The 17,403-nt window shown below is 41.7% G+C and overlaps 1 protein-coding gene across 4 annotated transcripts in view; it reads left to right on the forward strand.

Annotated features, from left to right (window-relative positions):
- The window catches only part of Vang (Strabismus domain-containing protein Vang), a 149,554-nt gene extending 141,476 nt beyond the window's left edge, over positions 1–8,078 (forward strand). For all 4 annotated transcript variants that reach the window (XM_053798082.2, XM_053798079.2, XM_053798081.2 and 1 more), the window contains exons 10-11: positions 649–857; positions 1,499–8,078. In XM_053798082.2, the coding sequence (XP_053654057.1) occupies positions 649–857; positions 1,499–1,717 (428 nt within the window). In that variant the 3' untranslated portion in view covers positions 1,718–8,078. The remainder of the gene's footprint in view (positions 1–648; positions 858–1,498) is intronic.
- Positions 8,079–17,403: the final 9,325 nt, after the last annotated feature.

Raw genomic sequence — 17,403 nt, forward strand, 5'->3', positions numbered from 1 at the left:
TATGGGAACAAATTCGGTCAGTACTGGCACCTGAACATACTTCTGGAATGAAAAAATATCGTTAATCGGGGGTCCACTGTACTTGCTTAAAAATGCCAGTGGCTGATGCTTATGCACACAGTATAGGTGAAACAAGTGGTGGAGCAGACAAGTGTTGTCTGCTCCACCACCACCCACCACCAAAATAATCATGGCTACCTGATATGCATGTACCGGTAACATGTAAATTATAATTTATAATAGCTATTAATCACTTTACAAAAATCTGGAAAAGAGTTTTGCCAGTTTAGTTTACCAGTACCATGCAACTGAGAACCTCCACATTCCGGTAACTCCTGTTCGTGACCCTCAGCATATAAGGTGCATGGTGATTTTTTTTTGGACTTTTTGGGGAAAAAAACACACCTTATATGCCAGAAAATACAGTAATGATAATCACGAATGTGTAGCATTAAAATGTTAGGTAAATCTTACAAACTTGTGCTAATATTCACGGTACACTTAGCTTTACTTTCCTCTGTGTTTCTTAATAGTTCTATTTTTAGTGATATTTCCTTTCCAATTAAAGAGACCTGGTCTGAGACCAGGCTATGATCCCCAGACCCATCAACAAATAGCTGTTGATTATTGCTGAATTTGTATTTGCAGGTCCAAGTGCACCAATGGACCCTCACGAAGCTGCTCAGTCCATCTTCCCTTCCTTGGCCCGAGCCTTACAGAAGTACCTTCGCATCACCAGGCAGCAGCCCAGACACACTATGGACTCCATCCTTAATCATCTCTCAGTGTGTTTAGCGCATGACATGAGCCCTCGGGCATTCTTGGAGAAGTATCTTGTATCATCGCCTATTTTACAGGTTGGTCTTGCTGCATATTCATTGGTGATTAAACATTATAACTCTCTTGTATTATTTTGTCTGATTATGTTCAGTATGATTATTATTTTCTTGGAAAAGTACTAAACCCATAGGGGTCATACAGCACATGGGGAATGGGAAGCAGACAGATTTGATCCAAAGAAGAGAAAAGTAGCTCCATTTCCTTAGATCAAGAGCTCTTCACCATCATCAAGATGCTCTCCTTGGCTTTTCTACGTTCCTGATTGAACCATGGACTATATTAGTTTTATTATTATTACATTAATGGGAATAGCACTAAGCTTAATAGGGGTCATACACATATACCTTAGTGTATAAACAGTACCCTGATATACCCCTCTCAAGTGTATATACCCTATGATTACTGTATTTATCCCTATCTCTTCACATGCAAATCTAACTTATTTCAGATTTGTATTTTTATTCTGATTAAACTATTTTTGGCATAAAAACATTCAAAAATTATATATATCACTCAGTGAATTTAAAAGTTCTTTATATGTTTAGAAAATCTCAGTAATAGGTCTTAGGTTCATCTTTTTTATTACTGTATTTTTTATGTATAGGCTTTGTAATGACTAATATGCTGTATATTTAAAACACCTTTTGTATACTTTCAGAATGACAAGGAGCACCGAGGAGTTCAATCATGGGGCCTGGTGTGTGACCAGCTTTTATCGCGTCCTATAAACAATGGCACCATTTTTCAACTTCGGCAAGCTGATGTGTGTCTCCTGTGCATTGTCTCTCACATGCCACACTTCTCAATCGCTGAGGAGATCATCCATCCAAAGAGTAACAAATTTGTTTTGCGGCTCAACTCCGAAACCAGCGTATAAGTTTGTGTGATCATGAGATACGAGGTATAACCGAGTACTCCACAACAGTGTTGGCTTCAGTGAAGATAAGGTCATGCAGTGCATGTCTTACAAAACTCAGCTGCCACAGTCAGTCATGCCAAAGCTAATGGACATATTTCAGTGATAAAATAATATGATACTCATATATTATAATCCTTGTGAAGCAATGGACCAGATTACCTTGAAAAAATCTTTGTGCTTTATTTAATATTCAGAGTTAACCTATCAAGATTTGATGTCATTTTTACGAAATTATTGCTTTCCCATGTTTATTACATTCATGGAAAGTGCTAAACCTATTGGGGTCATTCAGTTTTTCTCTGAGCTTCATGTGATGTGTAAATAAAATACTGAAGCTCAGTGATGGTTTTCAAGAGTGGGAATATGTGAAAAGTGGAGTAACAGACACAAGTGATTGATAAATAATATTTACTATTTCGAAAAACAAGAGCTAAGCCTGTATGGGTTGTAAAGTGAAGTATCTGAAAAGATTAATGTTGATGCATAGAAACTACTTACAGGTACTTTCCTTCACTTGTTTGTTCCGTGCAGTGTGGTTGTGTCGCCGTGTGATCAAAGCAGTTCGTGTTTTACTTAGAAAATTATTTTTTCAAAATTGTTCAGTCAGAGTGAATTACAGTTATAAGTTCATTTTATTTTTACACAGTTAATAACCAGAGAACAGAAAGTTCATAACTTTCTAGTCGTATTTCATGTATAGCAAGTCTGTGTTGACACCATGTGTGAATATAAATTATGTGTACATTAGGGTTCCAACTTATGATGCTTCACACTTACAAATATTGCAACTTTGAACCAATCAATTATTTATTAATGCTTATCTATGGTTACAATCATTGCAAAATATATTCAAGCAAATTATTTGATCATTTTACTACATGCTATCATACTTTGTGAATGTTCATTATTATAATAACTTAAGCGCTAAACCCATAAGGGTCATACAGCGCTACTTGTGTATGTACTCGGAGTTAACATTTGTTTGGTAGAGATTGGTCAAGAACTACAGAATTAAAGTTAATGATTCTCTTAAGATTGAATATTTTTTCAGCTTTTTTTTTTACGAAATGCATTGGTATTTTGTGTATTTTTTTATGCACATGTGGAGAGTTCATGATGGTTAAGAAGTAGATTAAATATGTACTATAATAATATTCTTATACCGTTGTTGCCCACATACTGCACATGGGCAGCAGCAAGGTGCAAGAACTACCACCACACCCTCACACTACTTTCCTGCACTATATTCCCATGCACATTAACCCACACCACAGCAGTGAGAGAGTAGGTAGGTAAAACATGTGCAATAGTTGGTGTCTTTATTGTCAGAGTTTCACCTGCCCATCAAACTTCTACAGTAGCATACAGAGGTGACTTAAATATTGGATGTAGAAAATGGTCAATGTGAAGTGATTATTCACTCAGAATTTAAGTAATTTTAAGTTGGTCAGTCTCTCAGCTTTGATAAGTGTTTAGCTCCATAGCCTCAAGCAGTATGAAACTGAGGCAAAAGAACAGAGCCTTTTTTTTATAGAAGCCAAACTGAAGGTGTGGAAGTTGGAGACTGCATCTCTGGAGGACCTGATGGATCTTCCTAACATGGGCCGGTATGCCTGCTGCAGTGCTCTTCAGTTCTCATGTTCTTACCTCCACTAGTGAACCCTGCCTCCTATGATCCCAACTCCACTTCCTGCACTTCACTTCTGGGTCCAGTATAAGAGGCTCCATCCTCCTGCCTCGGCTTCACACTGGTCCAGGTTATGGGGACGAATATTTCTCAAGGCTGAAGGACTGACCACCTCAAAATCACTTCTTCCTCAAGTCTGAAGAACTAATTGTGTATTTGATTAAAAAAAAAGCCTGAGCAGGTGAAATATTGCAATAAGATACCCAACTATTGCATGTATCTTGTCTACTTGTAGGAATTGTATCCTATGTGGTGAACATATGTGTAGTCTTGAGTTAGATATGATGTAAAAGAAGAAAGTCCCGTTGCTGTCAGCCCCTACACGTCGTGCTACTCTTCCCTGTCCACAGCAGTAAAAGGGAAATGAGCATGAATGCATTCACTTAAAACACTTTTGGTACTGAAACCTTAATGACTTCAACTGCCTGAGGAGTATGAGTGAATAAGGATGAGGAGGAGTAACAGTAGGGTTAAGTACAGGACCTTGCTGGAAGTGTCACCTGGCAGTCTTTGGGAGAGCAAGTTCTAAGATCATGTAAGCAAAACTTGTAGAAATGTTGTAGCTGCCAGCTATTTGAATCATGGTGTTGTAGGTGGCAGAGCGATGCTTCAAGGCAATGGTATCATGTCAAATCTGCTTCACTGTAGATCAGTGCAACCTCTTTTCTGCACATGAGATGTCCTTAAGTGTTACTGTTAGGTTAACACATGTTAATAATGTTATCCCTGCTCCAGGCATATCTGTGTTCATAAATTCTCTAGGATCAGTTTTCCCCATTCTCCATGGAGAAGTGGAAAAGAATTGTTCCTCTGTAAGCCATGCGTGTCATAAGAGACGACTAAAATGCTAGAGGGAAGGGGCTAGTAACCCATTCTCCTGCATAAATTACTAAACTTAGAAAAACGAAAGTTTTTTTTTTCATTTGCAGTAGTGGCAACTTCGATATTGCTTCTGGCAAAAGGCTGTATGCTGTGTTTGCTATGGTACTGGTAAAGTAATATCCAAAATTGCCACTATTACCACCACTGACTGCTGACTTCAAGATAAAATTCACATCTCATGTTCTCTCTAAAGAAACATCCCCTGTGAGCAGTGTGACAAAGGTCACATAGGGTAAACTTATCCAAGAGAGTGTATGAACACACACATGCCTGGAGCAGGGATAACATTGGAAACACATGTATTGTACACAATAACAATGAAGGACATCTCATGTGTCAGAAAGATGCAAAACTAATCTAAAGGGAACCAAATTTGAGGCAACACTTTTGTCTCAACACATCACTGATCACCACCATCATTGAAAAAGCTGAGTTACAACATCTTCACAAGCTTAACCCACATTATCTTAGAATTCACTGCCACATGAAACAGCCATAAGATAAATTCTGCTCCACATCTGATAGGGTCCTGTACCTAACACCACTATTAACATGTATACATTTTATTAAATAATGTCTGCAAGTGTAAAGGAATAATACTGGGTAAATATTCTTAAACATATACAGTGGAACCTCAAATATCGAACTTTCTTCGGTCCAGAAGGCTGTTCGAGTGCCACTACTGAACGAATTTATTCCCATCAGGAATAATGTAAATTAGATTAGACCATTTAAGACCCTCAAAAATACACTTATAAAAGCACTTACAAAAATACACTTACATAATTGGTTGTGTTGGGAGCAGTTTGATTTTTGAGGTTCCACTGTAAATGAAATAAGATAATATGGGCTAGGAACCCATCTCCCACTATAACATGGGCATCTATGGTTAAATAGGTTCCGAGTTCCTAATACACTACTCACAAACAGTTTACAAGAGTGTATTACCATCATAAGTTGGGGTCCTACTGAATATAATTCAAAAAGGTTGTAAAAAAAGTTGTACGTCAAAATCCAGATCTTACTGTTGGATAAATGACTTTAGCAAATTTACAATCCAATTTCAACTATACACTTGTGAGGAAGCACAAAACTTGTAGGGGTCATACAGTGCTTGAGAAAAGGAAGGTAATCGGGTTTGATCTGAGGAATGAGAGGACAACTCCAACACCTAGGATCAAGAGCCCTTCAGTTTAAAATACAATCAGTTGCTGGAATGTTCACTGTGACCCCTATGAGTTTAGCACTTCCCCATTAATGTAATAATGCATTGCATGTTAAGACGTTATACCTCTGACAGAAATGTACTCGCCTAGTTGTAGTTGCAGGGGATGAACCACTTGCCCCTCTTTTATCGACCAGTTTTAGAGATTACTGGCCTCCAGGTCCCAATCTTAACTACTGTTATAACTGTATAGTGTCTGCCACCACCAGTTCTTCATCTAGTGTGTTCCATGTACCACGCCATGACTGAAGAAAGTACGTCCTAGTGTGAAGAATTAAGACACATGCAACATCTGGGTATCTATATTTGTAGACGTTTTGCCATCCAGTGGCTTTATCAGTACAATACAAGGACATAATGTGAAGACTACAACTATATACAAAATGTAAGGTAATCAGTCTCACCTTTTGTATATAGTTCTGATCTTCACAATGTCCTTATTGTGTATTGATAAAGTCAATGGATGGCGAAACGTCTACAAATAAAGACACCCAGATGTTGCACGTGTCTAGTTCTTCATCTTGTCGGTATTGTGTACCATTGTACAACTTCTGGGTGTGTGTGTGTGCCATGAAGCAGAAACAGTGGTACTAAACCATCCTAATGTTCATAGTTGCATTTTAATAACAAAAGATACCTCTTGTAATAAATGTACATATATCTTCCAATTTTTTTACCTGCATAAAGTGGAGCCAATCCTGTAATACTCATGTTTGTTTCAATATATAACATATAACCAGTTTCTAATTCCTCTACCACTGCCAGATCAAAAGTAGAGGTGTTCAGGAGGAAACTGGACCACTACTGCGACAAGTACCAGATCAGCCAGGATGTGGTGGGCTATGTAGGCCTATAGTGGGCAATTGGCAGCAACAGCCTGGTTGATCAGGCAGCAATGTTTGTCCTCAGGCCGAGCTCAGAAAGTTTGAGAGCTCTGGAACAGCATCACTAGCGTGACCATTCATCACTATCGAAATCTGCAACACAAAAAAGCATTCATATTAGAAATAGTTTACACCAATTAATTTTTCATAGTTATGTTTATGTGGAAGAGTTAAGCCTGTAAGAGATCATCATACCGTCTGTGGGAATTGGGAAGTAATCAGGTATGATCCAAGAAGTAGAAGGAAGCTCCACTTCTTTGGATCGACAGCATTAAGGCACCCCACGTTAAAGTGTGATATTAAGGTGGAGGGGAACCTCTGAAGTCTCAAAAGTGAAATTCAGAACGTTTATTTTAGACCAACCATGGAAAAAAGTGGGGTTAGAACCCATGGTGAGCGAGTTGTAAATCTCACTCGCCATGGGTTCTAACCCCACCCACTCTGTGGCTTGTCCGCAATCCTATTACAATTTTGCGAGTCATTACTTTTCATTATACTATGTAATACATTGTGTCAGTTTAAAAAAAAAAAAACTTAAAACACAGGTGTTATATAACCATTATGGGTTTAGCACTTCCCCATGAATATAATTAAACCAGATGCAAGCACAAATTATCAGGTTGAATAATCTGGTGCAATAACGTTCAGTGGATAACCAAAGGATAATTTTTGTCATGTACATAGATGTGAATATTGACGTTATTTTTTTAGCTGTGTAATTAGTCTGCTATTTATTTTGTGGTGTTTACTGTGTCAGTACTTCGCTAATATTTATGAAACTGATTTGAGGCAGTCCATTTTTACTTATGTTGTGATGTCATAAACACTGATCTGTGAGTGGATGGGAAATAAAACAGCATTAGAAAAGATCTGGTCTCAGTTCAAAACCTTCTTTTGAAAAGGGTCTCTGATTAGGCCTGCCATATATTTTGGTTTTAATCAGAGACCCTTTTCAAAAGAGCATCTCTACATTTATGCCAGAGACTCTTTCAAAAAGGGCCCTTAAGAATAAAATATACAAATCGTCTCAGTACAGCTTTCCATCCATGTGGGACTTACCCATTACTAGTTATAAAATTGATTCTATGACAAGGAGCCTCCTTATATTAGAGCATCTGTGTAACATTTGAGATTTAAGTGACAAAAATATTTATGTGCTGGTGTTGTACATACAACTGAGGTCATTATATCAACTTATAAACTGTAAGGAATCATTGCATTTAACAATAATTTTCAAGCACTTGTAATAAAGCCTTTAACAGGTGTAATATTTTAAAATACTGTATTTAAAAGTAAAATAGGCTTAATATAATAAAATACTACCATACACACATCACTTATTTCAAAGAGTAAACATGTGAATTTTTTGTTTTCCGAATTGAATTTTGTTAAAAAGTAATTTTTCTCTCATCCTAGGATTATTGTTATACAACAAGCAGTAAACCCGTATGTTTCATACAGCATCCTAGGATTACAAGTGCAGTCATAGACACTTAGACATCTAATTGTTTCTTGTCAACTTTATGTACTGTGGCTGATTAACTGATCTTATGTGGTCTATTTTAGGCATATCACCTTTGTAAAATAGAAATAGCAAATGCTGTTTATAATAGAAAATAAAATACAATTCCTCAAATATAATTTGTTTTCCAATGCCTTTCATTATTATTATTTGTTTAATACACTGGCCATCTCCCATCAAAGCCGAGTGACCCAAAGAAGAAACACTTTCACCATCATTCACACTATCACCATCTTGCCAGAGGTGCGCAGATACAACAGTAGGTGTAACTCCAAACAGCAAATATCTCTGCACCTCCTTCAGAGTGCAGGAACTGTACTTCCCACCTCCAAGATTCAAGTCCAGCTAGCCAGTTTCCCTGAATCCCTTCAAAATGTTACCGCACGCACACTCCAACAGCTCATCAAGTCCCAAAAACCATCTGTCCCCACTCTCTCCTATCTAACATACTCAACACATGCTTGCTGTATTATTATTATTATTTATGGCCCTCTGATTAAACTGCATTACCACACTCTTCCTCAAGCATTATATGACCCATATGGGTTTAGCTCTTCCCCTTTTAAACTAATCAATACCTGGGGAATGATCAAGGTTATTGCAATCTGTGAAATAGGGCAGGCAGTTCCAGTTTCTTGGATCAAGAGCTCTTCACCTACATCATCACCTTTACCCTTCACCTCGAAGGATTATTATTATTATTCAGGGACGTGCCAGGTGCCTCCAGTTTACAATGGGCTCCCAATCCAAGGCACTAGAACCACTCTCCCTTTCTCTGGAACAACCCTGACTGCCTCCATTTCCCCAAGTGCTGCATCACCTCAACTCTCATCCAGGATCTATACTTAGTTTTAAGAATAGGAGTGTTAACTCAGTAGCAGTCAGCAGCGAGGTGGGGCCAGGAGCTCAGACTCGATCCTTGCTACCAAAAATGTGAATACTTCCAAAATAAGGAACAGTAAAATATGAGGTATGTGGCATGCAAAGAGTACGTAACCTTTATTCGGCGCATGGACACACCCTCATTTACAGGCTATCTCCCCCAACCAGCGAACCAGGTTGCTAAGAGTTGATGATGGGGCCCCATCGTTCAACTAGTGACCAGGTTCTAGCCAATAAGAAGGTGGGATTGACAATCGCAGAGGTTATGTGGATACCGCTCTCCTGTCTGCCCTTGTCATTCCCATTCTAGAGCTGGTTGAAGCACGGTCTGCTATCCTGTGGCTTCTATTTCTGCCTTGCTTACCGTGGAGTGCACTATATTTATCACTGTACATAGTGTACATATTGCTGTTCTAAATTGGTGAAGGATAATATAAGTCTAAACTTTTTCTACTGTGTTTATTTGCTCCCATTACACCTGGGATAACAGGCCATTTGAAATCCTAGGTTGTAATATGGGTAGCCTGTCCGAGAGCTGGACTTAGAGAAACGGTTGAGCTTAGGGTGAAGCTTGTAGCAGGAACATTGTGTAGCTTGCTGTTTCGCTTCGCTTTACAAATTTTGCGTGTCAGTTGCTTATGATCAGCCTTGCTATTGGGTGATCGTTCAACAGCTCGCTACTAGCTTGTTCAGTGTGCTCGCTTCGCTACGGTCAATCTTGTGTGCAGTCGGCTTTGCTTGTATGCGTATTCTGCAATCGTACTGTGCATAGCTAAGCGTGTTCTGCAAATTAACGTGTTACGTTGGGGTATTCGTACTGTGCATAGCGAATAACTTATGCCACCTAGACGAGTCAGACGCCTGGTGTCGGCATATACTTTGCATAACCTACCTAAATTGTCCCTACAGCGTTGTTGGCAAATTGCTCGTTCCATTGGCATTCCCTATAAACGCACTCTCACAGCTGCGCAACTGCGTTCACTTATTGCTGACATACTTATTGAAGAAGAGATGGCACATCAAACTCCTCCCTCTACGGGAGCTGGGGCAAAAACTCTTATGTTCTCGCATGAGGAAGATGATACACCTACGGAGCAAAATGGTCAGTATGGTGCAGCTGGGTTGTCTCGAGGTGAATCAGCGTCGTTGGCACTTGAGCTGGCAAAAATCACGCTGGAGCAAACTAGGGAACAGAGAGCATTCGCAAGGGAAGAATTTGATAGGGAAAGAGAAAGGAGGCAGTTTTCGCATTCTGTAAACGATTTCAGTTTACAAAAAGCAGTACAGCTTGTTCCCCGCTTCAATGAGGCCGAACCAGAGCAATTTTTCGAAAGCTTCGAAAATCAGGCTCGAGCCTTGAGGTGGCCGGAACAGCACTGGGCAGCGTTGGTTCATACAGCATTATTGGGTAAGGCACAGGAATTTACGTCGGTATTAACTGACGCTGAATTCTCTGATTATCAAGTAGTGAAGACCACAGTGTTGGGAGCACATACATGTATCCCAGCTAAATATCGTAAGACCTTCAAATTGAACAGGCGGCAGCTTGGTCAATCCCTGGTGGACTTTGTGAGACAGCAAACCAAAGCTTTTACCAGCTGGTATAAAGCGAGTGGTGTCTCTAACTTTGAGGAGCTGGTGCAGCTTATTCTGATTGATAACCTGCTGGAGTCTGTGGGACCAGAGGTTCGTGTCTTTCTGCAGGATCGTGACTTAACCACTGCATTGGAGGCGGCCAGGTTGGCTGATACCTTCGAAACGAACCGCTCCTTGTCCGAGCGGTCCCGTCTCTCTTTTCAACAGTCTGGCGTGAGCAGAGATCGACAACATTGGAGAATGAAGTGCCAGCCGGAGGGAGAGCGTCTACGTCATCCAACTAAGTCACCTGGTGAGCCACGCTTCTCAACATATGGTCCCCCTGCGGAGAGGCAAACTACTTATGGAGCATCTCGACAACAATATCCAGAGAGGCACCAGCCAGAACGACACCACTTGCAACGTCATCAGGGAGTAAAGGGCAAGCCTGTCGTCTGCTTCAGGTGCAATAAAGTAGGTCACATCAGTTCCAACTGCCCCCAAAAACCTCAACCCATTGGGAAAATCTCTAATATCCCTAGTAACATGTCCCCTAGAGAAGTAGAAAAAGGTATGGCCCCTTATTATTGCGAAAGTCTTATTTCCCTTCAGGAAAACTCAGAACCAACTAAAGTAAATACCTTTAGAGATACTGGAGCATATTGCTCACTTGTCAGAGAAGGAATATTACCCCTTTCAGAGAATACTTCCTTGAATTCCTCAGTTTTATTGGAAGCCTATGGAGGAGCTATATATTCAGTTCCTTTGCATAAAATTTATGTACAGTGCAAATATTACACTGGGTACTTGACTGTAGGTATCTCAAAAGGATTTCCCATGAAAAATGCCATGTTATTACTGGGTAATAACATTACTACTGTTACTTCGTGTCCTGAACCTATAATGATTAATGCTTCTCCAGTGTTGGCCATAACTCGGGCAACATCCCAAGGGTTGTCTGGGGAGAATGTTGACCTATCCTTGGACGACTCCGATCTCGGAATAGCCACGTTGTTTTATGAGACACACCGGCCGGAGTCTCGTAAATCAAGTGAACAGACCCCGATCAAGCCTTCCTATTCCCAGGTTGCAGGATTGCCAGATGTCTCTGTTTCCATGCCCGAGGGACTGTCCTTCCGGGAGGAACAACGAAAGGACCCTTCTTTAAAATTCGCTTTTGAGGCAGCCATGGGTAAATCCTCTTTGGGTCATCCAGTCAAGTATGAAGTTAAAAATGATTATTTGGTTTGCACTGAGACTGGTAAGGAGATAGAGAGCCGGCAATTATACGACAGGTTAGTGGTTCCAACCAAGTATAGACCTCAGATATTAAATATAGCTCATAATACGTCATCAGGAGGTCACTTAGGAATTACAAAAACCTTGTATAGAATCACAAAAGAATTTTATTGGCCAAAATTAAAGAAAGATGTGAAGAATCATATTAGGTGTTGCCGAGAATGTCAGCAAGTTGGAAAACCTGGACATTCCATTAAACCTGCACCTCTCCAACCCATACCTGCTGATGGAGAACCTTTTGCAGATTTAATTATAGATTGTGTAGGTCCACTACCTAAGTCAAAGTCTGGAAATCAGTATTTATTTACAATTATGGATAAAGTAACCAGATATCCTGAAGCGATCCCAATGCGTAGTATCAATACTAAAGCTATTCTCAAAGCTTTAACAAAATTCATTTCTGGTTTTGGCATTCCTAAAACTATACAAAGTGATCAAGGTACTAACTTCACTGCCAAAGCATTTAGGGAAGTATTAACTAGGTTAGGGATAATTCACAACTTATCCACTGCCTATCACCCTCAGTCCCAAGGCGCCTTGGAAAGATTCCACCAGACATTAAAAACAATGATGAGAAGTTTTTGCATGCACTTTCCGACAGACTGGGATGAATCTCTACCTTTGTTGCTGTTCTCAGTACGGGAGACGGTGCAAGAGTCTACAGGGTATAGTCCGTTTGAGCTGATCTTTGGGCACAATGTACGAGGTCCTCTTCGGGTGCTCAAAGAAGGATGGATGGGAGAAGACGTAAGCTCAGCACTCTACAACCCGTCTTCAAGGTTGCAGGTGGCACGTGAGTTGGCCACGGCTAACCTAAAGACAGCTCAAAGTAAGATGAAACAGAGGTATGACAGAAGTGCACAATTCCGCTCCTTCCATCCAGGAGACAAGGTGTTGGTGCAGGAACCTATACCTGGCCACACCTTGAAAGCTAGATATACGGGACCTATGCAGATTGTAAGTAGATTATCTGATTTAAATTATGTGGTAGCTCCCATTGATAAGACCTCAAAAACAAAAACTTACCACATTAATCAAATCAAGGCCTTTCATACACCGGATAAAGTCCCAGTAATGACTCTGTCCTCTACCTCTGAGGACGACTCTGACTCTTTGCACTCTATCTCTGAAATTAATACTAAACTTTCAAATTCTGTCCTCCTCAAGGATCCTAGCCCGTTAATGGATGGATTATCTGAAATACAAGCAACCAATTTAACTGAGCTTCTACAGTCATATCCTAATATTTTTTCGGATGTGCCGAAAAAATGTACGTTAGGTTACCATGATGTAGATGTGGGAAAATCTAAACCAATTAAACTCTCCCCCTACAGAGCTAATCCTGAAAAGCAAAGGCTACTTCAGCAGGAAGTAGACTTCTTGTTAGAACATGGTTTAGTGGAGGAGTTATCTAGTCCATGGGCTTCACCGTGCATCCTAGTAAAAAAGGCTGATGGAGGGTTTCGTATGTGCACAGACTACCGTAAAGTGAACGAGGTCACAATCACAGATGCTTACCCTCTTCCTCGTCTGGATGACGTAATTGACTTTGTGGGTAAGGCTACTTTTGTGTCCAAATTAGATCTCCTTAAAGGTTACTATCAGGTACCTTTGACAGATAAGGCGAAGGAAGTCTCTGCCTTCGTAATTCCAGGAGGTCATTATCAGTATACAGTTACCCCCTTCGGAATGAAAAATTCCCCCTCTTCATTCCAGAAACTCATCCATCAGGCTATTAAAGGACTTGAAGGCACGGCAGCATACCTAGATGATATTGTTGTGGTGTCTGATACTTGGGATCAACACCTACTTAGACTTAAAGCTCTGTTTGAGACCTTTAAGAATTCCCAATTAACAGTTAATTTATCTAAATCTTCCTTTGGCCAGGCCACTGTCACTTTTCTAGGCCATGAAGTAGGTAGTGGTAATGTTGCACCTAAACTTGCTAAAGTTCTTTCGATTAAAGAATATCCAGTTCCTCATGATAGGAAATCTCTTCAACGTTTCCTAGGCATGATAGGATTTTACAGAAGATTCTGTAAGAATTTCTCAGATATTGTAGCCCCTCTTACCTCTCTTACCAGTCATAAAGTTCCCTTTAATTGGACGTCAGATTGTAACACTGCTTTTAATAAAGCAAAAAGATTATTGTGCTCTGCACCCATTCTCCTGTCTCCAGACTTCTCCAAACCTTTTTCATTACAGGTTGATGCTTGTGAGTCTGGGGTTGGGGCGGTACTATTACAAATCGGGAACAAGGAGCTGCAGCCAATCGCATACTTTTCAGCTAAGTTCCAGCCACATCAGAGAGCTTACTCTACCATTGAAAAAGAAGCCCTCGCGCTGGTAATGGCTTTGGAACATTTCGATGTTTATGTGGGCCAGACATCGCAGGTGGTCACAGTCTACAGTGATCACAACCCGTTAGTCTATCTCCAAGCCATGAAGAATCACAACACAAGGCTTATGCGTTGGATGCTCAGGCTGCAGCCCTACAACCTAAAAATTAATTACATTGCCGGCAAAGAAAATGTGTTGGCAGACTCTTTGTCAAGAGTCTAGTTTAATATTTTATTTAGGTTAGGATGTATTTGTGGTAACCCCCCTTTCAAGCTCTTTTTTTTTATCCCCTGATGTGGGGGTTTTTTTTAGTGAGGGGATACGGGCTACCGTCCGCTTGTATCTTGGACCTATGTTGGCCTATCTGACTGCTGTCTCACTCTGAGTTTAGGGTTTGGCTTTTGGTCACTAGGAAAGCTGAGCTCTATCTAAGAGTTGGATGGTGGAGAGGATAGGCGGTCCCATTATTTTGTGCCATGGCGGCACGGTTACCACTGGGAGGTGGCAGCCTAATCCTGAGCCTTCTCGGGGGTGGGGGTGTGGCATGCAAAGAGTACGTAACCTTTATTCGGCGCATGGACACACCCTCATTTACAGGCTATCTCCCCCAACCAGCGAACCAGGTTGCTAAGAGTTGATGATGGGGCCCCATCGTTCAACTAGTGACCAGGTTCTAGCCAATAAGAAGGTGGGATTGACAATCGCAGAGGTTATGTGGATACCGCTCTCCTGTCTGCCCTTGTCATTCCCATTCTAGAGCTGGTTGAAGCACGGTCTGCTATCTTGTGGCTTCTATTTCTGCCTTGCTTACCGTGGAGTGCACTATATTTATCACTGTACATAGTGTACATATTGCTGTTCTAAATTGGTGAAGGATAATATAAGTCTAAACTTTTTCTACTGTGTTTATTTGCTCCCATTACACCTGGGATAACAGGCCATTTGAAATCCTAGGTTGTAATAAGGTAGTACTGTAGGGCCCCACTTATACAGCAGGTTATCTTGTGGGCTACTGTAAGGCCCCACTTATACAGCAGGTTATCTTGTGGGCTACTGTAGGGCCCCACTTATACAGCAGGTTATGTTTTGGGCTACTGTAGGGCCCCACTTATACAGCAGGTTATCTTGTGGGCTACTGTAGGGCCCCACTTATACAGCAGGTTATGTTTTGGGCTACTGTAGGGCCTTGCTTACACAGCAGGTTATGTTCTGGGCTACAGTAGGGCACCACTTATACAGCAGGTTATGTTCTGGGCTATTGTAGGGCCCTGCTTATACAGCAGGTTAAGTTCTGGGCTACTGTAGGGCCCTGCTTATAAAGCATGTTATGTACAAGGCTACTGTAGGGCCCTGTTTACACAGCATATTATGTTCTGGGCTACTGTAGACCCCTGCTTATACAGCAAATTATACTCTGGGCTACTGCAGGGCCCTGTTTACACAGCACGTTATGTTCTGGGCTACAGTAGACCCCTGCTTATACAGCAGGTTATGTTCTGGGCTACTGTAGGGCCCTGCTTACGCAGCAGGCATGTTCTGGGTCACTGCAGGGCCCTGCTTATACAGCGGGTTATGTTCTGGGCTACTGTAGGGCCCTGCTTACACAGCAAGTTATGTTCTGGGCTACTGTAAGGCCCTGTTTATACAGCAGGTTATGTTCTGGGCCACTGCAGGGCCCATTTACACACCAGGTTATGTTCTGGGCTACTGAAGGGCCCTGGTTACACAGCATGTAATGTTCTGGGCCCTGCTTATACAGAGGGGTATGTTCTGGGCTACTGTAGGCCCCTGCTTATACAGCAAATTATGTTCTGGGCTACTGTAGGGTCCCACTTATACAGCAGGTTATGTTCTGGGCTACTGTAGGGTCCCACTTATACAGCAGGTTATGTTTTGGGCTACTGTAGGGCCTCACTTATACACCAGGTTATGTTCTAGGCTACTGTAGGGCCCCACTTATAGAGCAGGTTATGTTGTGGGCTACTGTAGGGCCCCAATTATAGAGCAGGTTATGTTGGGGGCTACTGTAGGGCCCTCCATATACAGCAGGTTATCTTCTGGGAAAATGTAAGGGCCCCACTTACACAGCAGCATAGGTCCTGGGGTAATGTAGGGCCCTGCTTACAGAGCAGGTTATGCTCTGGGCTACTATAAGGGCACCACTTACACACCAGGTTATGTCCTGGGCTACTGTAGCACACTATTTACACAGCAGGTTATGTTCTGGGCTACTGTCGGGCCCTGCTATACAGCAGGTTAAGTTCTGGGCTACTGTAGGGCCCCACTTATAAAGCACATTATGTTCTGGGTTACTGTAGGGCCCTGTTTATACAGCAGGTTATGCTCTGGGCCACTGCAGGGCCCAGTTACACACCAGGTTATGTTCTGGGCTACTGTAGGGCCCAACGTATACAGCAAATTATGTTCTGGGCTACTGTAGGGCCCCACTTATACAGCAGGTTATGTTCTGGGCTACTGTAGGGCCCTGCTTACACAGCAGGTTATGCTCTGGGCTACTGTAGGGCCCCACATATACAGCAAATTATGTTCTGGGCTACTGTAGACCCCTGCTTATACAGCAGGTTATGTTCTGAGCTACTGTAGGGCCCTGCTTACACAGCAGGCATGTTCTGGGTCACTGCAGGGCCCTGCTTATACAGCGAGTTATATTCTGGGCTACTGCAGGGCCTCACATATACAGTATGTTATGTTTAATGGTACTGTAGGGCTCTGTTTACACAGTAGGTTATGTTCTGGGCTACTGTAGGACCCTGCTTATACAGCTGGCTATGTTTTGGGCTACTGTAAGGCCCCCACTTGCACAGCAGGTTAGGTTCTGAGCTACTGTAGGGCCCTGCTTACAGGACAGCTTAGGTTCTGGGCTACTGTAGGGCCCTGCTTATACAGCAGTTTAGGTTCTGCACTACTGTAGGGCCCCACTTATACAGCATGTTATGTTCTGGGCTACTGCAGGGCCTTGCTTACACAACAGGTTAGATTCTGGGCTTCTGTAGGGCCCTGTTTATTCGGCAGGTTATGTTCTAGGCTACTGTAGGGCCCTGCTTATACAGCAGGTTATGTTATGGGCCACAGTATTGCCCTGCTTATACAGCAAGTTATGTGGTATCACCATACCATCTCCACAGCAAGTTATGTTTGGGGCTACTGTAAGGCCCTGCTTACACAGTAGCTTAGGTTCTGGTCTACTGTAGAGCCCTGCTTATACAGCAGCTTAGGTTCTGGGCTACTTTAGGGCCCTGCTTACACAGGAGCTTAAGTTCTGGGCTACTGAAGGGCCCTGGTTGTACATCAGGTTAAATTCTAGGCTATTGTAAGACCCCACTTATA

This window comes from Cherax quadricarinatus, chromosome 93 (assembly GCF_038502225.1).
Source record: "Cherax quadricarinatus isolate ZL_2023a chromosome 93, ASM3850222v1, whole genome shotgun sequence".
NCBI lineage: Eukaryota > Metazoa > Arthropoda > Malacostraca > Decapoda > Parastacidae > Cherax > Cherax quadricarinatus.